The sequence below is a fragment of the Crotalus tigris genome, unplaced genomic scaffold (genome assembly GCF_016545835.1).
Source record: "Crotalus tigris isolate CLP2741 ecotype Arizona unplaced genomic scaffold, ASM1654583v1 scf7180000017568.12009008, whole genome shotgun sequence".
Lineage (NCBI taxonomy): Eukaryota > Metazoa > Chordata > Lepidosauria > Squamata > Viperidae > Crotalus > Crotalus tigris.
The window spans coordinates 5644784-5670330 of record NW_024096478.1 but is presented as its reverse complement, the minus strand read 5'-3'; the positions used below and the strand labels follow the sequence as shown (position 1 = coordinate 5670330).

Sequence of the window (25547 nt, the reverse complement as noted above, 5' to 3'; positions counted from 1 at the left end):
GCCCACACAGCTTGGATTGTACTGTATTTCTTAGGGTACTGAATGCAGATATTCCCACTGCAGTGATGAGCAAACGATCCTTACCTAGGGATGATTCAGAAGCAGATGAAGACCGGTTCACGCTGAACGCCATGTCCGAATCGCTGTCATATTGGGAGCCTCCAGGGGATCCTGAGGGGGAGATGGTCACAGGGCTGGATTGTACGGTGCCTGAAAAGAAAAAGTTTAGTCAGCTGCCCAAGTTGGGTAGGAATCTCTTGGGAACAGGTGTCTCAATTTGAGTTCAATTTGGGAACCGGAGAACAACTTCTGTTTCAGCTTCCCAACAGTCTTTATAGCAAGAGTGGTTTCTAACTACATTATGTTACTTTTTAGCAGGCTTGTTTAAGATAATGAGCACCCTCTACTCAAAAGCAAGGTTCACTTTCCTCCTAGCTTCAGGCCCAGGACTATGCTGAACTAGGAGAGATCCAAATTGTCTTTGTAAGATGAAATGGATATTTCATTTAGCACAACCCTGATGCAAGGGAAAGATTTTCCTATTCTTCTAAAATGGCATTCTGTTATGTCATTAATAAATTAATAATTTGTAGCCTCTTCTCCCCACTAACATTAATAAAATGTAGCCTCTTCTCCCCACTAACAAAGAAGAAGCAGGCTAGCCATGATAGCTAAACAGACCTCTCCTGTTTCAGTACCTGGTATTAGAGACAATAAAGAACAGGGTAGACCAGATGTTCCATGCTTAAGTACCTAGCTCTCTCTTTTTGAGAAGAGAATGCTGGTTAGGTGATCCCATGATTGATTATACATGGCAGTTGTTTCTACACTAGTAAATGCTACTCCAGAATCTGATATTTTCCAGCTGTTAAACAATCCCTTCAGTTGTACTAATGGCTTGTAAGTCCTATCTAGCAGTGGTGCTAGAGAGCAATGATAGGATTATCACAGATCCTCACTACCTTCTTCTGTTCTTGTACTCTGCTGGGGTTGGATGCAAATTCCTTCCTTTTTGCCTGAACCTAGTTGGCTGAACAATAGAAACTTGTGCAGACTATTTAGCTTCACTTTATAAAAAGGGGTTAAAAATACATGCTTGACAAACAGAAGATAGACAGCTGGTTCTGTCCTTTTGATCAGGTATAACAAAATAACGGAGCTGGATGGGACCTTAGAGTCTTCTAATCCAGCCCCGTGCTCAAGCAGAAAATCCTATATGATTTCAGACAAGTGGTTGTCCAGTCTCTTACTAAAAACCTCTAGTGTTGGAGCACCCAAAAGATATAACTTCATATTTTAATCATCCTCATGCTGGTCAAAGTACAAAGCGTTTAGCCAATTGGCTGTTGCACGCTAAAACGAAAAAGGGTCTCTCCAAATGGCTGTAAGGCTCTTCATTGTTTCACTAACACTTCCTTTATATTATTCTGGTTATTAAGTTTGATGCAATACTTACTTACCTAATATTTTTAGCTGATTGATTACACCATGGATTGAGAAGAAAACCCACAGCGATTGTGAGGTATCAACACACATCAGCATCCCACGGCTTATCCCGTTGATTCCATGATGCACTTCTCCATTTGGCAAAAGCACAAAGTTGAGGATGTCACCATTGTTGAGGACTGGGAAACCTCGGCAAACCACCCAGTACTCCTTGCGATCCAGAAGAAAATCTGGATCTGCTGGGAGCTCATTTGTCCGTAAAGTACCGGGATCACAGGAAGTGATACCAAAGGTGAGGGCCCCATAACATGGCAAGCCCAGGTGTCCCACTTCCACAAACAAGCTTTCGCCGATGTGCAAAGGTCGATCAGAAAACACCAAGGTCCTGTTGCTTTCCTGCCAGTTGGTGCAGCCAGACATACGATCCTGAGAAAAGTTAATATCAGGCCCGTGAGTAGGGTGGAAATGAAGATCTGTGTCTAGAAAGGCAGGCACAACTTGGCCCAGCTGCCTCCTGCTTGGACAGCAGGGGATTGTATGGTTATCGGTGGGCAGCCCAGGCATGCGGCTCAAATTCAGATTTGCAATTTTGGCAACCACTTGATTGTTCTCCAGCTCATTGTTGTTAAAATTGGCCGAATCGTGGTTGCTCTGAGGAAGGCAAGTGCTGAGTCGTGCGTTGCTCAGACGGGTGGAGGTCATGGTCTCCGCAAATATGCTATCTGTAAAGTGAAGTCAAGATTACAGATAAGCTATAAGTCCCATTCAGACTATTGTTTTGAGCTGCGTTGTGATTAAGTCTTTTTACTTTAGCCCATTTTGAGTAGGTTATTAATAGTTTCAGCTCTATTTTCGTCATATATAAATGTCAGAAGCAGTATTTTATACCAGCCCTTCTGAGTTTTCATAGTTACAGACTAAACCAGTTTGTTCCAGGGGTTAAGGTTGCAGTCTAGAAACTGGAAGCCCCTGAATTTTAATCCGATCTTAGCCATGAAAGCCAGCTGGGTGACTTTCAGCCAGTCTCTCTCTCTCTGAGCCCATCTCACCTCATAGGGTTGTCGTTGTGGGGAAAACAGGAGGAGGAAGGAATATTAGATAAGTTCACCACCTTGAGTTGCTTATAAAAATAATAAAGACCAGAATGTAAATTAAAAAAGCAAAAGCAAGATAGAAGTATAGAATTTAAAAACCAGCAGACTTGGGGATCTGATCTTTTTTGAATTTCAGTTCCCATCAATCCTAATTTTCCTTCGACGTGGCGTGGATAGATATTGATAGATGTTTTTATGCTATTATTTTTATATTTGCATTTATTATTTTTATGTTTTCTATTCTATTTATTATGGTCTGCTGCCTCGAGTCACCTTTGGTGAGATGAGCGGCTATATAAATTTGATAAACGAAGAAAGAAATGAATAAAAATAACTTGTAATTCAAACATACTTGGAGGCTGAGGATCATATGTTAGCTATCCTTGCATTAAATTAAACCCCACTAAGTCAATTTAGTAATAATCTCCCAATTCATTCATGTAGTTCAGTATATTATTAGCGTTCTTTTCAGGAGTCCTTGCACCTTGCAGCTCCTTCTTTTTCAGCTATAAAAAAGAGTGTATCAAGAGAGAAGTCCATTCCTGTTTACTGATCTCCCTCCCTCAAACTTGCAATTTTTTTAATAAAAAACCCTTTCCTATCTTCCTCTGCCTTTGTCACTGCCACTTTAATTCACCAAAGAGAAACAAGAAAACATTTAATCGTCTTACAGATCATTAATAATATATCAGGTAATATGTTGCACATTAAAGCAGCAGTTGTGGTACCTTCAAGCACACTAGATACTTTGTTATTGACAGGCCATGTGAGCAGGCTAGAGACTCTCCCAGAATTATTCACATCTGATAGCTTCAGATGTCAAGAAAAAGGATGCTTCTTATCCAAAAGCAATAAAACTGAACCAGGCTGCTCCACAGTAAGCCATTCTTTTCACTCAAAGTTGTCACAGCTGAGAAAGAGGAGGCACATTGAAATTGTGTACTAATTTGCCAAAGGTTTAGGGTGCTTCTAGAACAGGGGTCTTCAAACTTGGCCCTTTTAAGACTCGTGGACTTCAACTCCCAGAATTCCTCAGCCAGGCTTTTAAGACTCATGGACTTCAACTCCCAGAATTCCTCAGCCAGGCTGGCTGAGGAATTCTGGGAGTTGAAGTCCACGAGTCTTAAAAGGGCCAAGTTTGAAGACCCCTGTTCTAGAACTACAAAGCAAAAGACATTGTGCAGCATTTTAGCTTTCCTCCCCTTTTCATGTTTTTTCTTCCTCTTTCATTAGTGGTCAGAAAAATGTTGCAAGACACTATGGAAAAACAGGGTAGCTGCAAAATGCAAGACTACAATTTCTGGCTCGCTTGTCCATTTCCATTTTTTAGACAAGGCACAATGAAAGCCTTGTCTGGAAGCATGCTCAGCTCTCTAATTTTAGGCCACTCTATGCATAGTATTCCACTGAAATCATAGCATGATTTGTGGAAATGATATGGAGAATGCATGAGTCCTACTGGTGGATGACCTAAACCGGAGATAGGATAGGGTGGTGCTGACTCCTGATTTCTCAGTGGCTTTTGATAAAATCAATCATGGTATCCTCTTGAACTTGCTAAAGGGAAAGAAGGACACTGAGTTACTGTGATTTTCTTCCTTTCTCTGCAGCTGGCTCCAATTAGTATTAACTGGAGGGAAAAAGTTGAGCCTAAAACTTTTCATTTGTGGGGTGCCTCAAAGCTCAATGCTTTAGTTCCTCCTGGCCCAGAGTACAGTAGCATTCTGCACAAGCTGTGATGGGGAAATCTTGCTGTGGCAGTGCAACAACCCTGGTATGTGAGCTATATTGGTTACCAGTTGGCTTCTAGGGCAATTCAAGATGCTGGATATCGCCTATAAAGCCCTATATTACATAGGACCTAGCTACTGAGAACCACCTGGCTCCTATAATATCTACCTGTTCTGTGCTGTAACAGACTTGGCTTTCTTCAAGTCTTTTCGATTAAACAATTAGCTAGTGAGACTCATAAAGTGGACCTTCTCTACTGCACCTGCCCTTTGGAATAGCATCCTTGTAGAGCAGGCATATCAAACTCGCGATGTCACGTGATGTCGCGCAACGTATCAGGCCGGTTTCGCCATTGCCGGCAATGGGGTGGGTGCGGCTTCCACGTGACGCATCCGGCCCATGGGCCAGCAGTTTGACACCCCGGTTGTAGAGATATGCAGCTGGTCCCAGCTAGCTGGCCTTCAAGTGTCCTTTAAAAACCAGATGGCCTAAAAATTACATCCTACATAGAATCAGAATATGATAGACCAAGTATATTATCATCATTTTATGCCAATATTTATTCTTTCTTTTTAATATAATTCCACAAAGTAGGAAGAGAAGAAAGAATAAAAATAACGTTTTTCAATTTCTATTCCTTCTACAAAAAGCATTGGAATATAAGATGAAGTCTGGAAAATGAAGTAACTCAAATCTACTCTTTTGAATTGCCCAAGGCCTGATACTGTTTTGTTACTTGGAAAATGTATGACTCTTGAAGAAATGGACAGGACCTTGTGATTCTTATTCCAGTGATCTGTTTATTAGCTCCATGTGTCTCCTGACTGGTAAAAGCTTCCTGGGATGTGATATAGTTGGATCCATGTGGTGGTAAATTCATGTTTAAGAAAGGGGGTAAGGATTCTTATCTTTTGGGTAAAGTTGTTAAGGTCATCAGAATGTAAGTAGTCCTTAACGTATTGCTGGTTGCTTGGCAAACATTCAAAGTTAGGACAGATCTCCATAGGACTACTTATAGCACAGATTCAAAGTTATGATAGGTGTTTGCAGTGGCCCACATTTATGGACATTTGCAAAGTCCTATAGTCACATGTCCAAAATTTATAGGGAGGTGGGTTTTTTTGCCAAAAAACTGGAATTTACTTTTGGTTTCTGGGGAAAAAATCATTCTAGACCAGGGGTGTCAAACTCAATTTCATTGAGGGCCGCATCAGCATTGCAATTGTCCTCGGGGGAGGGAGGGTAAGTGTGGCCAGGGTGGGCACAACCTACTGGGTGGATGTGGCTGGAGCAGGTGTGGCCTACTGGGTAGGCGTGGCCAGCTCTACATCATTCACATCAAGGGTGCCTGTGGGGGCCTGGGCAGAAGTGGGACAGATCTGAGGGTCTCTAGCAGAAGGAGGTGGGACCAGGGCAAGTGCCAAGGCATAGTCCACTGGAAGAGTCTGCTGAAACCCCTCCCCCGGAGCCCATCAAACCAGATATGGGCTCCGGGCAAGGGCCATTTGCTGGCCACTTCCAGGTGATGGTGCATTTCTTCATTCCTCACAAAGGGTGACACCTCCCCAGCATGCACCCAGGGGGCAGGGCCTATGCAGAAGGGGCCGGTCCCTTGCTAGTTCTAGACGGCCTTGTGGAGCTAAGACTTAATGCGTTTCAGCATAGATGGCCACCACAAAATTTTACATTGGCTCCCGGCTGGCCTGGGCCAGGGCCAGGGCAGTGGGGGCCGTTCCCTCACTGTTTCCAGGATGGCTTTGCGGGCCATATGAAACCATGTCGCGGGCCGCATCTGGCCCCCGGGCCTTGTGTTTGACATGTCTGTTCTAGACAAAGGATTCATTTAACAGCTGCCGCAAGAAATCCATAAAATCAAGACACTTTCACATGGTGATCTGCTTATCAACCAGCATGACTTACATTCATAAGTTGAATGCTACCTGTACAGATTCAGAGGACCCTGGACTTGTTTCAGTGCTGGGGCGTAGTATGGAGGCAGCACTGATCACACTGGTTGATGATTTTTGACATAATTGGGAAGTATGAAGAGTGATTATCATGACTCTTCTTGATTTTTCGCTATCTTTCAGTACAATTGGTCATGGTAAAAGTTTACATTAGATATGGGGTTGGGGAATAAAGGCCATAATGTTGTGGTGGCTCTTTTTTTTTATAGCCATTTCTTCTCAATGTTGACAGATGGGGAGAGGTCCAGCCCTAAGATCTTGGTTTGCAAGATGCCTCAGGGTTTGATGCTCCAGTTTCTTTCTTTAACATCCACACGAAACTGTTGGGTAAGTCATATACTGACCTGAGGTCATATATCATCAGTATGCAGTATTTGGCACCTATGGCCAGGAAAGCCTTCACACAGTTTCATCTGATTGATGAAGCAAATTTAACCCTTCCTGGAACAGGTATTCCTTCTCATAGTCACTCATGTCTTGATCATCTTGAATATGGATTATTGCAATGAATTCTATACAGGGCTGCCCTTGAAGTCCACTTGGAAGCAGCAAGTGACCCAAAATGAACAACATGAGCAGTTATGGGGTATTCATGGATATAGAGAGCTACAGAAATCGTCTTGAGGGAAATATTGAAAAGCCATTACAGGAACAAGTACTTAAGTATTCCTTACACCAGGGGTCCCCAATCCCCGGTCCGTGAACCAGTACTGGACCGCAGCATGCCAGCAACTGGTCCACACAAACAAGCAAAGCCCCATCCGCGGGATGTAGGCAGCACACAAAACCACGCACTCTCCGGTCCGTGGAAAAACTTCTTTCCATGGAACCGTTCCCTGGTGCCCAAAAGGTTGGGGACCTCTGCCTTACACTGGAAAAGAGATAGTAGGAGTAGGCTTAGGTTGGCTCTTCAATGATTCAATGGGGTATACCTTATATTAATAAAACATAACCATTCTTATGGCATTGGTGCCCTGTTCTGGTCTACTTCATAAGGTTGACATGTAATGCCTCTGCTATGTGAGTAAACAGATTAGGTTTCTGCATTCAAGTCAAGATACTGGCCATCACCTATAAAACTTAATAGCATGGGGATTGTCTCTTTCCCATTACTCTTGCCTAGCCCAAAATTTCTGACATGCTTATTATCTGATGGAACTTCAGAAATGCTTCTTTTCTGTTGGGCAGCAGCACTTTAGAACAGTATCCCTGTGATGGTTCAATGTCTAAAATCTCGCAAGATTTATAATTTTTTTCTTTTTCCTGGAGTGTGTTCATGTGGTGTGCAATGGCTTATTTTGGTTTACGTATGTCTGTTCTGTCCATTATGCCTTCTGTTATAATTATTTTTGGTTGTATTGTAGTGTAGTAACACTGATAAAGAGTCAATGTTGGGTTGGAAGGCGTTGGAGTCAGGTTTTTAAAAAAGCCCAAATGGTACTGATTTTTTTTTAAATGGCCTTTAGTTTTTAATGGATGTGTGTTTAAATCATAATCTGACAAGTCCCATTAATGTATTCATTATATAACAACAACAACATTGGAAGGGACCTTGGAGGTCATCTAGTCCAACCCCCTGCTCAGGCAGGAAACCCTATACCATTTCAGACTGTTCTATCATTTATAAAACATCACGTAACATTATCCTGGAGCTAAATTATCCTCTGCAATCATGCCTATAATAGCACGAAGGGACTCTTACCTTGTAGAGCTGCAGAGATCTGCAATAAACACCAAAAAGGTAAAACAGGGTGATTGGCAGCAGCTTCAGTCAGATAACCCATATTACACCAGAGACATGTTCTGAGAGTAGCTGGAACTGCAGACTACCTCACAAGCATGAACTAAACTCTGGTAGCAATTATGATCCCTAATTTTCTGTAAACATATCCTAGCAGCCTTGCCTGAAAAGACAAAAGTAGGAGCTGTATTTCTAAATGGGATGAGTGAAATCAATTTCTTTCCTACACTTTGTAGGAATTGGTGATAAATCAAGAGAATTAGGTTCATGACTACATTAGACAGAGTCAAACAGGGGGTGGAGGTGAAGGGGAAGGAAACTTCCAATCACAATACTGTTGTCTATGCTGGAGTTTTCAGATAGACAAAAAAGTGGTGTTTCTTTTCTACCTAGGTGCAGTTCTTACTTAAAAGCATGACAGGTCTGGAATGTAATGTGAGACTGTAAGTAGCCTTTAAAGGAGATAACAGTTATAAAGCCTGCATTGCAGAAGAAGGAAGAGGAGAGTCACAGTCCTTCCCTGGACCAAGATGCATATAGCTAGTATCTTGGGGAGTCAAAGGATGAGCAAAATAATTTTTATTTCATGTACATGGCCTCCACAGTCACTGGCATACATGATTCCAAAAGCTAAAGCGTAACTGAAACTAAGGACAAACATTTGCAACCTTACTACAAAATAGAAACATGCTATGAAGGAACACTACAAGCATTAAGCCTTTGCCCACACATATTTATTATTGTTTGATTTAGTTAAAATCCCAGTTGGTCATATTAGAGAACAGAAAGACAGATTTCCATAGGACTTCTTAAGAGAATATTTGTTTGTATAATGCTCTTTCCTCTGGAGTTCAATACTTTCTTTGAGGAACCAACTTCTCACGCACTAAGCTTGTATTAGTGTGCAGGTTGCTGTTATATGCATGCTCAGGAGATCATAGGAATGAAGGCTTCCTATACTCAACTCACTGGGCTTGCGTGAAGGCTGGATTAATAAACGCCATCTACACTTCCAGGCTAAGATAGCCTGCTGAATGAGGTATTTGGGATCTTTCCAGTCCCTTAATGAGGGCTCCACTTCAGGTCATCTGGTTGAGCAAGAGGAGGGAGGATGGCTTAGAACAGGGGTAGGCGACCTTGGCTCTTTTATGACTCGTGGACTTCAACTCCCAGAATTCCTGAGCCAGCCTACCCCTGGCTTAGAATGATGGAGTCACCAACATACTGTAGTACAGCCCAATTACCACTTCTGGAGGGGTATGATAGGGGCTTTTTGGGTGAACATTTTTCTCCATAGCCCCTTGTTTGAACCTGTCTAGTTTTTAGTATTTCTTTTGTCAACTTGGTTATTAGCAGCATCGAATTTTGTCTAATTCTGTTCTAATGGGAAGACAGATAGAGTCTATCTTTTTTTCCCAACAGGTTAAAAAACAAAACAAAACCCAAAATGCTAATTTTTGCTTGGAAAATAGTCAACCTCTGAAGAATTTTGCAAGGCTTTTTTTTCTGTGAAATGGAAGTGAATATGTCTAGGTTGCATTCACAACATGTTCAGCCAGGTCAGTTAGAAGCCTAGAATTACTTCTACACAACACTCTAAACTTCACTAGTTTTAATTTCACTTAATTTTTGTGGCTTAATATTGGGTGAATCCAGGCCACTTCATTAGTTTACGGTCAACATAAACCTAGGAAAAGGATTATTTTTTAAAAAATGTGTTGGGTAAACAATGTTTCAGCACAGTGAAAGAACTGGGCCAGAAGTGACCTTAATGAAAATGAAAATGAAGAACTTGGTATCTGCAATTTACATTTTCAAACAAGTAGCAGCTTCACTTATAAATGCTTTTTCAAGAGGCTGAGAGAATGAGACTGTTCATCTTGTGAGCAAAGGCCAGTTCAAGAAACTATATGGCACTGGAACTATAAATTGAATGCCCTACTTTTTTTATCAGTAATATTTTCTGACATTTCTAACTTCCTACTTCAATCAAAATGTAAACCACAACACACACACACACACACACACACACACACACACACACACAGACCGGACAAACTGCAGCAATCTATATTTCAAAGTTCAGAAATTCAATTTGCCTTCCTGACCAGCATATAACAGTTGTTGTGTTTTTAAAGATTAGCAGATAGAAGGATACACCTACCTAGTATTTGCACCTCGTGAGTGATTCCATACACATCTATTAGCGCCCAGAGAGGACCGGAGACTTTGACGCCGCAGTGAAACAGAATTGGCTCTTCTTCATTAACGCTATAGAAAACTCTCCCATGGCGATCAACCCAGAATGCCAGGACATTGTCCCTTAGTGCAAACCTCTCTGGCAGAGCTTTAGCCCAGAAGCCTGGTCGGGTTACCAGGTCTGGACAGGCATATTTTGGAATGTCACCGGCACTCATCTGTGATGGATCATGAGTTGTGAAGCCAAAACGCAACGCCCCGCTCCAGCCATGGTGCACAGACACCAGCTTCAGACGCACTTTCTCATAGAGATGAATAGGACGGTTAGTGAAAGTGATGCCATTGCAGAAACTGTTCCTTCGGATGGCCTTCCGAGAATGGGTATCCAGGCGGATGTTTTTTCCTTTGGCCTGGAAGTGGAATCGTGGAGGCTCAGTAATGGTGAGGACAGATCGCCTCTCGTGGTTACCATTGGGCAGGGTGTAATAAGGCCTGTGGGATACGGGACGAGCTTGATGACTGGTGTCTGCAAATAGAGGGAGGAAAAAAGCAGTTATTTAGAAGCGGCTCATAAAAATCACTCTAAGACAGGTTGCAATCCTTTGCTGAGTGCGTTGCAAGTTCTTTGCTTCAGCAACAAGAAATTAAACAAACAAAAGTGGATATCCTCTTATTTCTTATATTTGCAAGATTCTTTGCATTTTTGCAATTTTATTTTTTTTTCTAAATTAGAAAGGCTACCTTTTGAGAACAATATGTAGCTTGAATCAGAACTGTAATGCTGTTAACTAAAGTTTGCTATTGAATTAGCACAAGTTAGTAATGGTGTAATTGATGGGCCATTCTATTGTGGACTTTATCAATTTGTTGCTACATAGTAGTGGTCCCCAACCACTAGCAGTGGTGGCGGCAGCAACGGTGGTGGCAGGGATGGTTTTGCACATGCACGCGCCGCTTGTGCAAATGGAGCTCTGCACGCTAGAATGCTGCTTGTGGGACCTGATTCCCAAAGGTCCACAAATAGATACCGGTTCGCAGACCAGGAATTGGGGACCCCTGCTATATAACATTTACAAAGACACTGTTTGAGCAGCTATTCTGGTTTTCAAATAACTAAAGGAAGTTGATTTGCTAAACAATTATTTCTAGATTATGAAATATTGGAGGCAGTTGCTAAATAATCACCAACCACCATTTCACTCTTCAGAAGTCAGGGATGTCTTTAGTTCTGTATGCAAATATTTTCTGTGTGCTACCCAAAAGAAGACTTGTCTGATTTAAAAGACGAAAGAAATGTAAAAGAGAGTTGCAATGCACGTTACGTGCCGTTCTTTTTATGACCCTCAAAAACCGTGGCTGGATCAAGGAAGACACATGCTCTTTGAAGTGCTTTGAACCACTAAAGCTATTTTCAACTTACGTACTCCAAAGCAGAAAGGAAATTTGGTGATTCTGAAACAATGGAACATGCTATTCTATTTCAAGGTTTTGTTTTTTTTTATCATGCAAGTATTCATCTCCTTCAGGATATCATGTCCAAGAATTAGTCCACAGACATTAATTCATTTAGCGGCAACAGTTGTTTCAGGCCAAACAACTATGCATTTACCTCACCTAATCAGTGCAAAAGTCCAGGAGGAGCACAGCTTTTTAAAGGAGGTACCTACTTAGTCTGATGAACTTTTTCAATTCTGGATCCACAGTGCAATACAATCCTACAGAGAACTGATGCTTCATATTTCCACTTTATTGTAACAATCTATATGGCAAGGAATAAATATGTCGTAACCAAACTCTTGTTTTGATCATCCTGCATCCTACAACTATATCTAATCCCACCACATATTTATATTTTGGGACACCTGTTAATACCTAAGAGATAGGAGGTAAATATATCCCCATTGTTACGAAAAACCTTTCTGTTCTTGTGCGACAGATTTGTTGTATATGTTTTACTGATTCCCAGTCGATCACCATTTTTGTGAGCATGTGCAGAAATTTGACCAATTGCATCCTTATCCCTCTTAGAAGCCAAGGTTCTCTGTTGTGTCACTCACTGAAAATATCACCATGTCCTAAACCAGGTGTAGGCAATCTTGGCTCTTTTATGACTCATGGACTTCAACTCCCAGAATTCCTGAGCCAATTCTGGGAGTTGAAGTCCACAAGTCATAAAAGAGCCTACCCCTGTCCTAAACCTTCCTTGTCTACTATCCATCTACCATTGCATGTATATCATCTGAACTTTGATTCCTCCTATTTTACAATTCAGCAGATTGAATTTTATCACACTTCAGATCCAAGGCCAACAAGGGTCCTCCGGCTTCTTAAAAGCAATTCAAAAGAGCTGATTAAGCAGCTAAAGGGAATTTTTAATAGAATGTGTACATAACAAAAAGGCAGTGCCTCCTCTTTTCCAGTCAAAAAGTGAAGGGCCTCATAAAATGTTTCATTCAACTTTATCAACCGGTATCTTTACTCTTCCCCTGCCCGATGGCATTCTCTCATCAGCTCCATAAACATTTTCAAACTTATAATCGACTACTTCCATTCATCTATCACATATTACTATCACATTAGTTTAGCTTTCTATAATATCAGCTTGGCAAACAAGAAAATTATGTGGCTTATAAAAAGATTACACTTCCTCATGTTTCATAGGAATAAAGCAATCCTTCAACAGATATGCCTTCTTCCAAACTCCATATTGACATTCCAGCTGATTCAGGACTTTTCATTACCTATCCTTTTCCCCAGTCTCTTGATGTTAGAGATTGCTTACCTTCTATCCAGGTCAAACAATTAAACAGCATTTAATTTTGTCTAAGGCCCATCTAAAACACCGGGTCCCTTTCCCCAATGTATTCCAAATGGAACAATTGTTAAACTATGCTAATAAAACACTAGTCATCCATTTGTATGAATTACAGAGATTAGGATGAAAAATAGGTTACTTTTGTGCAAATGAAGTTCTTTGATAAATCTTTTGTGAATTTATGCAATCTATGCATTTACTACATTTAGTTTCAATTAATCTCACATTCCTTCTGAGTCTCCAATTTCTTGGAAATTGAGCTATATCTAACCTTGCTTGTTATGCACAAAAAATGGGCCTCCTACCAAAACTCTATGAACTATAGAAGATTCAGAAGAGGCTGTCTGCAAGTGCAAATATGTGAATTCACAAAAGAACACTTAAATAATTAGTTATTTATAAATAACCAGTTCTTTTAAACTTTTTTCAGATCTTGTACTTCAGTATAAATAGTATGAATTATTCCTCATCTAATTGTTCCAACATTTAAATATGTATATCTAATGCCAATCCTGAGCTTTATGTTTAAAAATATCCAGAAATCAAGCTACGTGAAGCAGTCCAGTACATGTGAGACCTGATTTAAAAAAAATTGGCTGCTATGAAAGTGTTTTTGTATGTTTCCAACTTATGACTTTGCCTTATGACAGGAACACTGTAATGGCAAGTATTCAGCAATTATTTCCACTATTTGTAATGAATGACGCACACCATCTAAGACAAGATTAAAGGTTTGTTTTAATAAACTACAACCAGAAAAAATAATCAAGAAATATAGCTTTATTATTCTGGCTACTCTAAATGCTGAAAAGAGAAACCAAATATGTATTTCCAATACTTATTAAAGTATACATTGAATTAAACTTGTCAACACTTCAGCCTGAGAAATAGGGGCATGGCTAATTTAATGTTTTGTGCATTGTACAATGTGCAAAAGTTCTGAATGCAGAAAAAAATAGTTTAACCTGCAGATAGGAGACAACTGATTAGGGTTATTAATTTATTATTTTTACCTTTATCAAGTATCTTTAACAGGCTGCAAAATGATCTTCCAGCAATGGGAATATGATAAATACTGCACTGATAAACTAGATAAAGTGTGTCTAGAAAAAGTCCATATAATGGGGGGGGGGAAACAAAGGCAGTCTAGGAATTACAGTATAGTATGAGCTGTTGAAACCACATTTACTGTTTTCAGTAATCTAGAGCCTGTTTTGTTTTTTTGTGGGACAACACATTGAAAAACTTGACAGTTCCAAGAAATTTCTGTCAATTGGTATGAATGAGTTATGGAAGACCAGAGCTGAGATTGCAAATTAGATATAAGTATCCCTGAGAGCCATATATTCCTAATATTGCAAGGTAGAGAAAAATGCTAATAAATTAGTATATTTTTCTGTGTATCAGTTTTTTAAAATATGGGAATATCACTCAAGCATTTGGTGCCATTTCTGATATGCAGTGTGAAATAATTGTTCCACTTTATAATTCTGATTCTTTCACTTCTTCAACTTCAGCTTATTATTTATACAAAACAAGGAAACCATCTCAGAGTTTACGTTGGGATAAATGAGAAAAGAAAAGTGCTGCCATTGCTGTCCCAAGAAATTATGTAGACGTACTACTTATTCTTCTCTTTCCCCACCCTCCAATATTATATAGTATCAATGACACAAACAAGGAAAATAAAACTTCACAAAGTTATATTTAATTTACCGGAACTAATGGGGGACTCCACCCAGTGCTATACAATGCAACTGCTCTCACATTACTTCAACATTTCAAGTACACAAAAGTCACCTAATTCTTGAGAAAATTCACCAAGAAGCCGTGATCCTGCAGCAGTTTTACTACTAATTTTAAGTCCGCCTGAGCATGGCGGGCGGATGTTGATTGGATTAGAATATCGTCCAGGTAACACTGGACTCTGACCGGAATGGTCCTTAGGTGTGCTGCCAGAACCGCCAGTATCTTGGTGAACACCCTGGGTGCCGATGATAGGCCAAATGGGAGCGCTCTGTATTGGAAGTGATGTCCCCTGTAAGTGAACCGTAGAAACCGGAGGTGAGCCAGAGAGATGGGGATGTGTAAGTATGTCTCCGTGAGGTCGATAGATGTCAGAAAATCCCCTTTTCTTACGCTTCCTAGGATGGAGCGCAGAGTCTGCATTTTGAATTTGCGGTATGTTAGGTAGAAATTTAGCCTTTTTAGATCCAGAATGGCTCTCTACCCCCGATGGTTTTGGAACCACGAAGAGGATAGAATAAAATCCCTGACCTCTCTGGTCCATAGGCACCGGTTCTATGGCCCGTATGCTTAGAAGGTGTTGAACGGCTTCGTTAATGAGCTTTCTCTTTGTTGGGTTCGCGGGACAGGGGTAGGGGCGGAAGTGGTTCAGGGATTGGAGAAGAATTCTAGGGAGAGACCATGGCGTATGGTGTCTCTGACCCATATGTCCATGGTGGTTTCTTCCCACTGGAGGGCAAACTGGGCGAGCCTGCCCCCTATGGGAAGGTCTGGGAGGGAGTCATCTGGTACTGCGAAAGGGGCGATTGTTCCCCCGAAAGGGCTGTCTTCCTTGCGCCTGCCTATGCCTTGTGTTTTGTCTATCCGTCTGTCTTTCCTGCCTATCCTGCCTAGGCTGGAAGGATTGGGAAGGTTGGAAATAATTGAACCTGGTTTCAGCGCGAAAGGACTGTTTCCTTCCGAAGAAACCGGTTCTCCTGTCCTGTTTTTTTAAGAATGTGTTTGAGGACCTTGCGCTTGTCCTTGTTCTCTGTTAGGTAGGGAGTTAGCGCGTCCCCAAACAACTTGGTCCCTTGGTATGGAGCCGAAGCCAATTTCCATTTGGATTTGGCATCGGCCTGCCAATGTTTTAGCCAGAGAAGACGTCTGCCCGTGATGTTTGACGCTATTGCTTTGGCTGAAAATTTGGCCACTTGGAGTGTCGCGTCCGACGCATATTCCGTGGCTGCTACCATCTTGCTGAGTTCCTGTTGGGTGCAAACGTCCTCCACAGGAACTCGGCCTTGTAATTCCCAGAGCCAACAAAGCGTGGCTCTGGTGAAGAAGGAGGTGGCTGCCCTAGTAGCCCATGCTATTGCTTGGTGTGTTCTCCTATAGGCGGACTCACCCTTTCGGTCCTCGGCCTTAAGAGCCTCTGCAAAATCTCCTGATATGGCTGTGTCCTATATCAGGGGTCCTATGGGTTCATCCACCGCTGGTACCTCCAAAGTTCCCTCCAGTTCCCTGGCTACATTGAATAGTCTCTTATCCATGTTGCTGGGAAGAGGGAGGGAGGCTGGTGCTGACCACTGTTTCCTTATTGCGTTTAGGAACAGGGTCGGACATGGTATGCGGTGTTGAGTGGTTACCTTTTCAGCGAACCTGGGATCAGCCTCTGTGTCGACTGTGATGGGTTCCGCTGCTGTCCCCTGACCAAGATGGGCTGTGGACTCTGCCTTACGCAGAATGGTGACAAAAAGAGAGGAGTTAAAAAGGCCGTTAAAGGAAGGCACCTCAGGTGAGTTGTCCTCCTCTTCGGACATTTGGATCTCCTGTGACATACCTGGTTGGTCAAGGTAAGAATCCTCGGAGATCAACGAGTCTGAGAGGGAAGAGGGGTCCTGTTGGTCCTCTGTTTCCTCCCGGTGTCTCGATCTGTGCCTTTGCGGATTGGGCTTGGTGGTCTGAGCCCTGGCCTCAAATGCGCGGTCTACTGCCTGCGCTATTAAGGTCGCTAGTAGGTCCCCCGTCAGAGCAGGTGGGGTAGCCATTACCTGCATCCCTGCTGGTGCCAGAGTTAGTGTGGTTTCCGGAGGCTCTTGCGTCCTACGTGGTGAGGGGGATCGGGAAAGCGATGAAAATTCACCTGTCCCGCCTCGTGCTGGAGACTGAGATGAATCCCTAGTAGACCAAATGCCCAGTGGGGATGATGAGACTCCCAGTGGTAGTTCGGGAACTATCCCCCCAGTCTGACTCTTCTCTATTCTGGCCCTTTTCTGGGCCCTGTTGAATTCTTTTTCCAGGGCTTGGTGCCTTCTGATTGCCTGTTTGTCTGCCTTCCTGGATGACTTTTTTGTAGCCTTAACCTTGGAGGCTGTTGAGACTTCAGAACCCTCTGAAATGGGTGCTCTTGAAGTTGAAGGCAAGGCTCCAGTGGAGGGCATGCTAGCTTCCTCCATTCTCTACTAGCGCAGGGTCACGATAGGGGAACCCCGGTAGTAGGAAAACAACTACTCTGAGTGTGAACAGGCGCACTACAGGGGGACGCCTGAAAAACCCAGGTACAGACACTTCAATTTGTCTGAATTAATTGTAGTGCACGGATGACACAGGCACACTAGTGGGGATGCCTGGAATCCGGCTTGATTGTAATGGGCGGGGACAGGCACACGACTGGGGATGCCCGTAAATCACCACCAATAATCCAGAAACGTACAGGCCACTAATAGGGAGCCCGAGGTCCGGATGGAGCCAGAAGCAATTAGAATCGAAACAGAAGGAGTTAATTAAATTAAAATCCCAATCAGTTTATTCAAGGCGTGAGGCACCAAGTCCTGGAATGAGAAGCTATGAGAGCCTTAGAGTTTCCTCTAGGGTAAACCTTTGGTATGTGATACGATATTGAATATTACTTGCTCTAGTACCCTAGTATTGTAGTAACCCCTAATTCAATTTTATTTAGTAGCTGGGCCAAAAGCTTCCTTGAGAATATTGAGTTCCCTTTGTTCTACGCGAAAAAAATATGGCCGCCGCAACCAGGAGACTACTGCGCAGACGCCAGATGCCTACCGTGCATGTGCAGAGGCCTCCCTTGTTGCCTGTGCCACGTGCGATTGAAACAAAGAGCCGCGCGTGCACTGAGCTGCCCAGGTAATGGCGGCTAGTTTAAATGTCTCTGGAATGCCTGTGCATGAAGAAACGGCTCTTCCGCTTGCCAGCTGCTTCGCGTCAGCTAGGTGAATTCCTAAGCAACCCTCCCTCTCCGCATGCGTCCACCCTTGCCCTCCTCTTCCCCCCGCGACTCTAATTGCTTTGTTTTCCTTTTGCAAGCCGAGCTGCCGAGAGAACTCCGATTGTCTAAGCCGCTGCTCAGCCGATCCGTTTGCCCTTTTTTTAAAATCCAGCTGGCCGATGAGGGAGCAGAGGAGGGTTGGGGAGTAGGTAAGGGAGGGGAACTGGGGAATACTCCCCTTTAAAACTAGGGTGATATTCCCTCTGGGAATTCTTAATCTTCCAATTTAAAATCTTTGGATATTTTAGAGTAATCAATTAAATTAATTTATCATTCAATTATCCTTAACCTAAATTCTCAGTTACTAAAGATAATCCACCAATGGAAGAGACTAACCTGCCTAAGAGCCAAAGTTGTACGTCTGTCCTCTGGGCGAGATCAGTCAAGACTGGGAATCTCGTGGTCCAGGACTGCTGTGGCAACTTTGGCTGACTGATCTGATTGGGCAGGAATACAGTCTCAACCCATTGGTGGATTATCCATCTCCAGTGCTGGAGAACAAGGAAACCATCTCAGAGTTTACGTTGCGATAAATGAGAAAAGAAAAGTGCTGCCATTGCTGTCCCAAGAAATTATGTAGACGTACTACTTATTCTTCTCTTTCCCCACCCTCCAATATTATATAGTATCAATGACACAAACAAGGAAAACAAAACTTCACAAAGTTATATTTAATTTACTGGAACTGATGGGGGACTCCACCCAGTGCTATACAATGCAACTGCTCTCACATTACTTCAACATTTCAAGTACACAAAAGTCACCTAATTCTACAAAGCAGATGGGAGTGTAACACAAATGTCGATTAAAGAATGTTGTTTAAAATACTTCAATTTCTTCATACACTGTTGCTTCTGTTGAGCAATCAAAGTGGTAAACAGCATAAAAAGAAAATATCGCAAGAAAATAATGCAGTTTAAAAACAACAAAACAAATATTACAGTCGCCTAACAATGTAACATCTGTTGAAAGTGATATGTCTTTAGAAACTGCATAAATGCTGAGAACATGAAACTCTTGAAAGAAAGTTCTCATAATTTGAGACCAAGACAGGAGAAGGCACAGACCCCTGTCCTAGAAATTCAAAAGCCTCGGAGAGTGGGGCATTTCCAGGGGATCTTTCCTACCACTCTGAAAAACCAGACAAGTTGTAACAGGTGAGTTGGCCCACTGAAGTTTTTGCCCTATTGAATTTAGTCCAGGAGTAGTGTTACAGTGGGTCATTAGAGATTATGTGGGCAATGATACCCCACTTTTTGAAGAATAGAATTTTGTTTCAATAACGTTTTATCAACTTGCAAATAATAATAATAGTAGTAGTAGTAGTAGTAGTAGTAGTAGTAGTAGTAGTAGTAGTAAAGTTGGAAGGGACCTTGGAGTCCAACCCCTTGCTCAGGCAGGAAACCCTACACCATTTTGGACAAATGGCTGTCCAGTCTCTTCTTAAAAACTTCCAGTGTTGGAGCATTTACTGCTTCCGGAGGCAGGCTGTTCCATTGATTAATTGTTCTCACTGTCAGGAAGTTTCTCCTTAGTTCTAGGTTGCTTCTCTCCTTGATCAGTTTCCACCCGTTGCTTCTTGTCCTGCCTTCAGATGCTTTGGAAAATAGCTTGATTCCCTCTTCTTTATGGCAGCCCCTGAGATATTGGAATACTGCTATCATGTCCCCCCTTGTCCTTCCCTTCGTTAAACTAGACATACCCAATTCTAGCAACCATTCCTTATATGTTTTAGCCTCCAGTCCCCTAATCATCTTTGTTGCTCTTCTCTGTACTCTTTCTAGAGTCTCAACATCTTTTTTACATCGTGGTGACCAAAACTGGATGCAGTATTCCAAGTGTGGCCTTACCAAGGCATTGTAGAGTGGTATTAATACTTCACGTGATCTTGATTCTATCCCTCTGTTAATGCAGTATGAAATAACTTTAATTCCAGAGGACATATATTAAGTGGAGAAAAAGTCATGATAATTTCAAATACTGGAAATTACCAGTTAAAGAAAACAACCTTCAAATATTGACCCACTAGTAACTTTAATTTCTGATTTTAAGTGGGTTTAATCTGGTTTTAAGGAAGTTATTGCTTTTATTGACTTTTTTATTTGTGTTATTTTATTGTTTGGTTTAATTATGTGAGCCATCTAAAGTCACAAATGAGATGGGGATCTGGCTATTCAAATCAAATCAAAAATAAATTGAACAGCCACTAAAATATATTAGGTGAATTTTCAGAGGAACCAGGAGGATCCAAGTAGGTCCAATTTTTCTAAGGTAAAAACCTGTCCCTGGCTCATGTCCTTTCTAATTGTTATCGCCAATCATAGATGCTATTTTTGTTCATCTCTGTGTACATCCCAGTTATTTTTTCAGATTTCCAGACAATTTTGTGGCATTTATCTCTTTCTGTGAAAACAGCCCAAAGATACAATACTCTGCCTACAAATCTGTGCATAGATCCACTAAGAAAAGTCAGGTTTATTTTCAAATTAGCAATATGATCTCTCCGGTGATAGATGAAGCAGACCCAATCCGTAGCTAAAGCTCTACCTTCTCAGGAGACCATTTGGGTACTTCCATAATATAAACATGCGGCCAAAGATAATTGATGAAACTTTTTCAAATGCAGTAAAATGAGATATTATGCTTAACAGATCTAAATGAATAAATGGGAAGAAACCTTTTGAGCTCTGCAAGGCCGGAGTGTGGGTCATTAACCAACTTCTTTCCAGAGATTCAGTCAGAAGCCTTGAGGGGTCTTAATAATTGACAACTTTCTATAAAAGAAAACATTTCAGCCACAACCTGGGAATTTCACCAACTTTATATTAACACCTAACCGCCTAACTACGTGGCAGACATGAAGAGGTGGAGAAACACCTGCTCTTTCAATGTTCTTTTTTTTTTTAAATAATAACTGTTGCAACAGCAAAAGCACACAATTTTATCTGTAAAGATAAAATTGATAAACAGAGGCAAGAGTTTTAAGGTATTAACTTTTCCTTATATTTACTGTCAGAGAAAAGAGATATGGAGAAAAAAGAAAGACAGAGAAACAAACACTACTTTGTTGTAGTCTCAGTAATCTAATGAATGGTAATCTCCAGATAGGTTTAATAGGAAATACCCTCTGGCACTTGAATAGCGGAAGTTTTAATCATAAATTTGTGTAAGGCAATGATAAAGCCAAACAGTCCTGAATCAAAGGTCGTACATTAAAGTCGTAAACTAACAGTGCTTTATGACTGAGTTGCAACTGATTTTCACTTCTGGTACAGTAACCTCAATTCAGTATAGCTTGTGTGCTTTCACAAACTTAAACTACATTTAATATCACTAGAAGGAAACAATTTGCATCTGCTCCTTAGATGTTTAAAGTGGCACCTTTCTCTAAAATGGCTCTCCTTCTCCTCTGTTATCTAGTAAGAGATGACAAGTATGGTCCTGATGTCAGACATTGTGGCTCCAGTGCCATGGCGAAGGAGGAGGGATTTAATGGGAAATGTTTTAAGAAATATAACCTTTTGTACAGAAACAATAGTGTTTCAATATCTTCAAACACGGTTCAATATCTTGCACTCCATAAATGTTACAAAGGTATTCCCAAGGAACAAAAAATATGTGGTAATTGTCTCCAAGGTCTTTTGTATGAGCTGATTCATCTTTGTTAATAAAAAGAAAAGAATCAACATAGCATTTTTTTTTTGAAATAACACAATTTTCTATGTATTTATTTATGCAATTTATACATGCAAAGAATTTGACGATGTCCAATGAAGTGGAAAAGCAACTGTATAGCCAAGATGCCAGCTTCATTCCTAGCTGAACAGGAAGTTAAGTCCAGTGGTTATTTAAAACAAAAAACATAAAAAACCCAAACAGGATAGCATGTTTTGTTTATACAATAGGAAATTATCCAAAAGGAAATGAATGAATAATTTATTTATAGTGCCAAGCCTTAATAGCATGGACACCTGTCAGCTACCTTTGTGATGGGGATAGGGTTATTGAGTTGGCTTGAAGCAGGAGAGGCATTAGGGAAATGAAAAAAAAAATATTAAAAATGCAGCCGTGCTGTTGTAAGCATTTTGAAGCAATATGCCTATTAACTTAGAATTGGCACCCTCCACAGAAGAAGGGGAAGGAAAAGTGGCAAAACATTTCCATATATTAATACTTTTCATTATATGATAAACTGTTACAATGGGAAGATTAATCCCAACCATTTCCTTCTAGTGAAAGGAAAATTACAACTGTATTATGTGATGAGAGATGTCTAACTCCAAAAAGGTTTGGAATGTTTTAATGCACAGGCAGCCTGAGCTATACTTGAAGTAACACTCAGTGGCCATACCCTCAGATCAATGTAAACTACAGAGTTACATAAACTATCAGGAATATAGTTTCATGGTAGAGAATCTGTCACACATGTAGAATATCCCAAAATTAATTTATGGCATTGTATTAAACCCTAGAAACTATTGCCAGTCAGATTGATAATATAGTGCCAGATCACTGTTTCCCAACCTTTGATAAGTTTTAAAATTAGATGAATGGATTTCAGCTTCCAGAATTCTCAGCAAAGGACATGGAGGACAAGGAATTCTGGGAACTAAAGGCCATATATCTGTATATTACCAAAGCTTGGAAACATTGTAGTATAGTAGGTAGACCAACTATCTGCAGCTCCACCTCTGCTTTTTATTCATAATTTGTAGGTTATTGTATTAAAAAATAGCAGCAAGTTAGTTGAGGAAACATCCTTCTCTTTTCTAAGCAAAAAAGCTTAGAGGAAAGAATCATATTTTCCTTTCTCCATGAGGAGGGGTCCTAATTTGGATCTAAACAATCTGTGTCGATAGAAGAAGAATAAATAACCATAAGTGGAGTTGCATGACTCCTACTTGGGCGGAGAGGGCAGTTTGGACCTTTTGTTGGAAGGCAAATTCTCATACTGCTTCTCTCCTCTCACATGACTATGAACAGACATAAACTAGGCTTCAGATTTACTATAACAGATTCCATCTTGACTGAATGTGCATTAGGAATTGTGGCTTTAAACAAACTCTAATTTAATACACAAGGCACAAAAACTAATCCAAACATTAAAGCTGGTTTATTTAGCAGCTGACAGCACATAATAACATACTAAGAATATGTTAAAATGCAATTACATTTGGGTGCAGACCTAGGAGAGAAAGGCAGGGAGAATTTGAGATTACTTATGCATGCAAACCCAAAGTATTTTTTTTACCACAGCATACATGTAGTAATTGGTCATATGGTAACTTACAACATCAGTATGTAGTGACATTTATTGGCTAAATCGGTACCAGGCATCTTTTAAAGTTGTTGGGATTGCAATTAGGTCAAGCTGGCAGTATATAATGGGATTTGAATTCTAACACTTCTCAAAGTGTCAAGGTGTAAAGTTCTACACTTATTATCAACACTGAGCAACAGGATATTTTATATCCATCACATTAGAACTGGGGCATTTGGGTACTATCCCCTATAAACCAATAGAAAAAATTAAAATAAATTCACAGTGTGAACAACAAAAGGAAAATCTACGGTACTTGAAATGAATAACGGAAAGCTTCACTTTCCATCATGTAATTATTCAGAGGAGAAAGGTGATCTGTGTCATTTAATGGCATTAACATACATTTGTTCCTTCAACTGATTAGGTTTCATTTCTTCCAAATCAATCTTCGCTGTAAACCTTCACCTATGTCTCCACTAGCTAATTAAAACAGACCCACGAGGGTTTTGAGGGTTATCTGTGCAAAATCCCAAAATGCTAACTCTTACCTTGCTAGATGCTGAAAAATTATTGGATGTTAATACTGAGGGTTTTTAAAATAGTATGATTATTGTGACTTAAAATCATTGCTTTGCTTTTAAAGAAAAACAAGAAAAATGAGTATTAAAAATAGTTGTTATCCTTGGTACATTTCTGGTATTTGGCTCTGGAACTGAGAAAACTAGAATGACAAACAAACCTTTTTTAAAAATCTGAATTCTACTAACCTCAGTAAAGCTATTAAAATTCCATTTTAGAACCAATCTACTATAAACAGTGTTTAAACCAAAAAGTTCCCAAGACATACAAAATGCATTCTTTCCTCCAGCACATAAATCACTTCTGTTTTTGTTCTCAGCTATACTTCAATATTACAATCACACAATATTCATCCCTTGAACATTTGGGAGGTTTAAATTGTTTGGGGTCCCCTGAGAGCAATGCAAAAATCTAGACAAGATAGTATAATAGTTGTAAATGAAGGCCAAGTTTTAAAAAGCACACACTTCTCTCTAAAAAGTCAATAGGAAAAATGAAAGACTATCTGGCATCAATCACAGATTGCTACATGATGATTCAACAGATATTCACCACACAACCCAGATTAAAAAATCCCACAAATAGAGGATACAAGGAAAATCAGACAAGATGCCTAGGGATCAAATAAAGCCAGAAGACACATTCAGGGAAAAAATTTGAATCTTTCCCAACATTGTTAATTGGAACAATATATTTCAACAAGAGAAATCTGATTTCTTAACTCCAAATATGGCATTAAATTAGGCTCTGAACAAGAATCTAACCACTTACTATGTCTCTCCAAAAGTTCATCCCAAATAGGTCCACCGCTTCCAGCAGCCCGTCCCAAGCTGTGGGAGACTCACTATCCCATAGGAAATGGAAAAATACCTTGGGTGTGGAAAAGAATTCTTTCTGACCAAAATATGTTACAAAAACTCAAAGCATCAGATGGAATATTATATTTTATAATGGAATGAACTCTATCTTGAACACAATAAGATTCTAGAACAGTAAACTGAATTTGTGTTCTGAAATTTTGGAATATCTCTGGCTGCTACTAAGAGTTTATAAAATAGTTATGTTACAGAAAAACAATCTTATTATCCAATTAAATCGGCAAAGGCAGGGGCTGAATCCACTTAAGAGGACCTGCTGCTTAATGTGGAAGGATATCCTCTTTCTTGTCCCTACAATTCCCACCTACACTACATTTTATATGGCAGAAACAGTATCATCATTACCTTCCAGCTGCCCAACAGTTGCTTGTGGTAGACATCACTCTTTGGGCAACCTTAGACATTTCAGGAATTCTACCTTTTTTATAGCTTTGAGGTTGATTCATTTCTATAGGGACAATTCTATTAAAGTATTTGAAGAAGGTTTCAAACTTTTGTGACTTTTCCTTTACATTAGAATCTAAAAGCCACAAGGGTTGCACCAGGCTTTGAGGGGCACATATTGGGCTACATTTCATAGGAGGGCTGAGCCAGAATCTTGAAAGGTGGAATAAGAGTTATGAAATGGGTATCTTAACCTCTCTTCAAGGCTTAAAACACCGGTGTTATACCTTAACCATACCCGCTCCAAAGAATGCAAAAGAAAAATTAAATTAAAATATTCAGCCTTATCTACTTTTGGGATGTGTAGCCCACTTGTACCCCCACTTGGGGGATTCTCAGCTGATGAGTGGGGACAGCTCTCATGATCAGGGGG

At 40.7% G+C, this 25547-nt stretch overlaps 1 protein-coding gene across 2 annotated transcripts in view; it reads right to left on the bottom strand.

The window, feature by feature from the left end:
* The window catches only part of NEURL1B (neuralized E3 ubiquitin protein ligase 1B), a 60723-nt gene that overhangs the window by 3788 nt on the left and 31388 nt on the right, over positions 1–25547 (bottom strand). For both annotated transcript variants that reach the window (XM_039352213.1, XM_039352220.1), the window contains exons 2-4: positions 10144–10704; positions 1461–2168; positions 85–210 (exon numbers count right to left, since the gene is read on the bottom strand). In XM_039352213.1, coding sequence (XP_039208147.1) covers positions 85–210; positions 1461–2168; positions 10144–10704 — 1395 coding nt within the window. The remainder of the gene's footprint in view (positions 1–84; positions 211–1460; positions 2169–10143; positions 10705–25547) is intronic.